Source organism: Octopus sinensis, linkage group LG2 (genome assembly GCF_006345805.1).
Source record: "Octopus sinensis linkage group LG2, ASM634580v1, whole genome shotgun sequence".
Taxonomy (NCBI): Eukaryota; Metazoa; Mollusca; class Cephalopoda; order Octopoda; family Octopodidae; genus Octopus; species Octopus sinensis.
In genome coordinates, this window is record NC_042998.1 from 95,353,855 (window position 1) to 95,356,669 (window position 2,815).

General features: G+C 33.7%; 1 protein-coding gene across 1 annotated transcript; it reads left to right on the forward strand.

Annotated features, from left to right (window-relative positions):
• The first annotated feature begins 871 nt into the window (after positions 1 to 871).
• LOC115232592 (CD63 antigen-like) lies at positions 872 to 1,910 on the forward strand. The gene has a single exon (XM_029802561.2). The coding sequence runs from the start codon at positions 1,001 to 1,003 to the stop codon at positions 1,559 to 1,561; it is 561 nt and encodes a 186-aa protein (XP_029658421.1). The 5' UTR covers positions 872 to 1,000; the 3' UTR covers positions 1,562 to 1,910.
• The last annotated feature ends 905 nt before the right edge of the window (positions 1,911 to 2,815 follow it).

Consider the following 2,815-nt stretch of genomic DNA (forward strand, 5'->3'; position numbering starts at 1 on the left):
CCGGCGTGCTAACGATTCTGGCAAAATATTGATAGAAAAATTTCCTCATTGTGTGTTGTGGATTAATATAGTTAAGTGAGACAAAAGAGAGAATTATAAATAAATATAATGTAATCGGTACTTTATCACTTGCTTTCCCTCACAGCTCATGTCAACCCGGTGATAAAATCTAACAATATCTTTTATTCAAAAATAGTATCCACGTTCTGTATTAATTTATTATTCTTTGTTTGTTAAATCATTAGAGCATTTTCTTTTAATTGTTGTAAATACGAAACATTCTAAATAAGGTAAATGATAAACAAGAACACAATATTCTTTTCTACTCGAGGAACAAGGCTCGACATTTTGGGGGAGGGGGCCAGTTGATTAGATCGACCCCAGTACGCAACTGGTACTTAATTTATCGACCCCGAAAGGATGAAAGGCGAAGTTGACCTCGGCGGAATTTGATCTTAGAACGTAAAGATAGACGAAATACTGCTAAGCATTTCTGCCAGCTCGCCACCTCACAAGAATACAATTTCTTCCGGTGCTGTGTGTTCTGAGTTCAAATGTTGCTGTCACACTCCCAAGGGAGAAAAAATAAGTAACAGCTTCAATATTGGAGTCGATGTAATCAACTTGCCCCCATCACCACCTTGTGTCAAAATTAGAAATCATTATCTCGTTAAAAATTCGACTGTATGGCACCAGAAACGAACCCGCGACTTTCTTACAAAAATCACATGTGTTGTTTTCTGATCATTAGAAATGGTTGTATAAGGAAATCAATGAAGCAGAAGAATTTGCATATGAACAACGCTGTGCTTATTTATTTACCAACCAATGAATTGTAATCTTTTTTATCCTTGTGGCAGTAAGCATGGAATGTAGTCCTTTTTGTACGAGGGTGACTTTAATTTTGTTAAATATTCTCTTTCTTGTCGCTTCTCTTATTGTAATAGGACTCGGTGGATTCTATTACACCCAAACCTATCCTTGTTTGTTAGGAAACTATATGAAGTTGTGTACTATTTTGTTTATATCTTTAGGCTTTCTTCTGATGCTTATGTCACTATTTGGTCTTGTTGGAGCCCTGAAGAAAAGCTATGAATACATCGCAACCTTCACTGTCTTTATCGTCCTTATAACAACTGTGGAAATTGGCAGTTCCACTGCAACATTTTCGCTACGAAAAATAGCAAGTCATTCAGTGAGCGCGAGGATGGTTAAGACCGAACACCAATATCTCTTCAACGCAACAGTTGCAAACGAATGGGATAGTATTCAGAAAAGATTCGCTTGTTGTGGAGTTCACAAACCAAGTGAATGGTACAATGTCTTGGGTAATGGTACTGTTCCAGATTCTTGCTGCATTCACCCAACGGAAGGCTGCGGAAATTACTCCAAAAATCAGAGCTCTATTTATGAACATGGTTGTTCGAAAAAGATACTTTCTTGGATGCATAAACGTCAAATTTATTTTGGGACTACTTGTAATATATTTGGATTTTTACAGTTGGTTGGTGGTATATTCGCCTGTTCTCTCGCAAGCTATATTCGTGTTGGAGCTATATAAAACCAATGACTATTTTAAATTCTAATTTACTAAAACAATTATTTTCAGAGTACAACATATTGTAATCCTAATCAAATTATCGAATTCTTATAACCATACCATTGTTTATAAAGCCTCACTGATTTGGCTGTTCAGTTTTCGAAAATTATAACGATTGTTAACATATTGTTGAGCGGTTCTGTTACATATAAAGAGTTCTCCAAGCTAAATGAGTCTTTTGTTCTGCTTGTACCACGTTTATGATATGTTGCGAGTGAACTATGTGGTTTAAAGGAAAACACGAGAAACAAATAAATCCAATGGATCAACTGGAAATCAAAATTGCATCACAAACGTCGCTTTTCGGAAATATGCAACTATTCTACAGCAGTGTTTATACAAATCAAATTGTGTAATATATCTAGATGTACTCTCCTCCTGATTAAATATTTCTTTTAGAGGAAATGCTTTCTACTTAGTTCCAATAACGGGCAAGTTATAAAGTTTTTTTTTCTGAAAACTTTGAATTATTTGACTATCCTATTTTTAAGTTGTTGAAATATTTTCAATTAAATACGTTTATCATTAGTTTCATTATGGGGAGTGATCGAGTATTTTATTTGGCGGTAAGATCTCGAATGATTTCACTGTGAGTTTAATGAATACAAATTTATAACATGTCTAAGTTTGACATGTTATACTAAATTTGAAAAGTTTCATTTTTTCTAATAGAATACTCTTTTTTATAAAACTCCTCTTCCTGTTCTTAAACTTTCCAGAGAAAGTAATCTCAAGTAATATGATAGCTTTGGTCCCACTTCAGCATGCTTACCAATAGATATTCACTATTGTTAATATAAAATATATTCTAAGTTAACTAATCTCCAAGCGTTAAACTTACGCTCAAAAATTCAATCTAGCATAAAATTATACCAGATTATCTTTATTCAGGGTGGAATCTATATGAAAATGATGGGCGAGGTTTCAGTTGTGGAAATCGGAAAAAAGAATGCAAATATGAGTCGACCAGTTTTATTCTCTAAAATGCCCTAGCGATTTCTCCAATGTAGTTTATGGCGTGTCTTTTTACACAAAAATATCACCAATCTGCGTGGAATACAGTTTACACGTGTCTTATCGTAGATTTGAAATGTTATTGCTATGCTACTGTACTTAGAAAGTTTTTTTTGTTTTTTTTTTTAATGTTAGTGAAATTAGCAAAATCGCCGTTAATTTAGAAGTATATGTATTTGATAAAAGTAATTTCCTTTAGTT

Coding starts and splice junctions, on each gene's coding strand:
- LOC115232592 (XM_029802561.2), top strand. CDS start 1,001: ATGAAGTTGTGTACTATTTTGTTTATATCTTTAGGCTTTCTTCTGATG.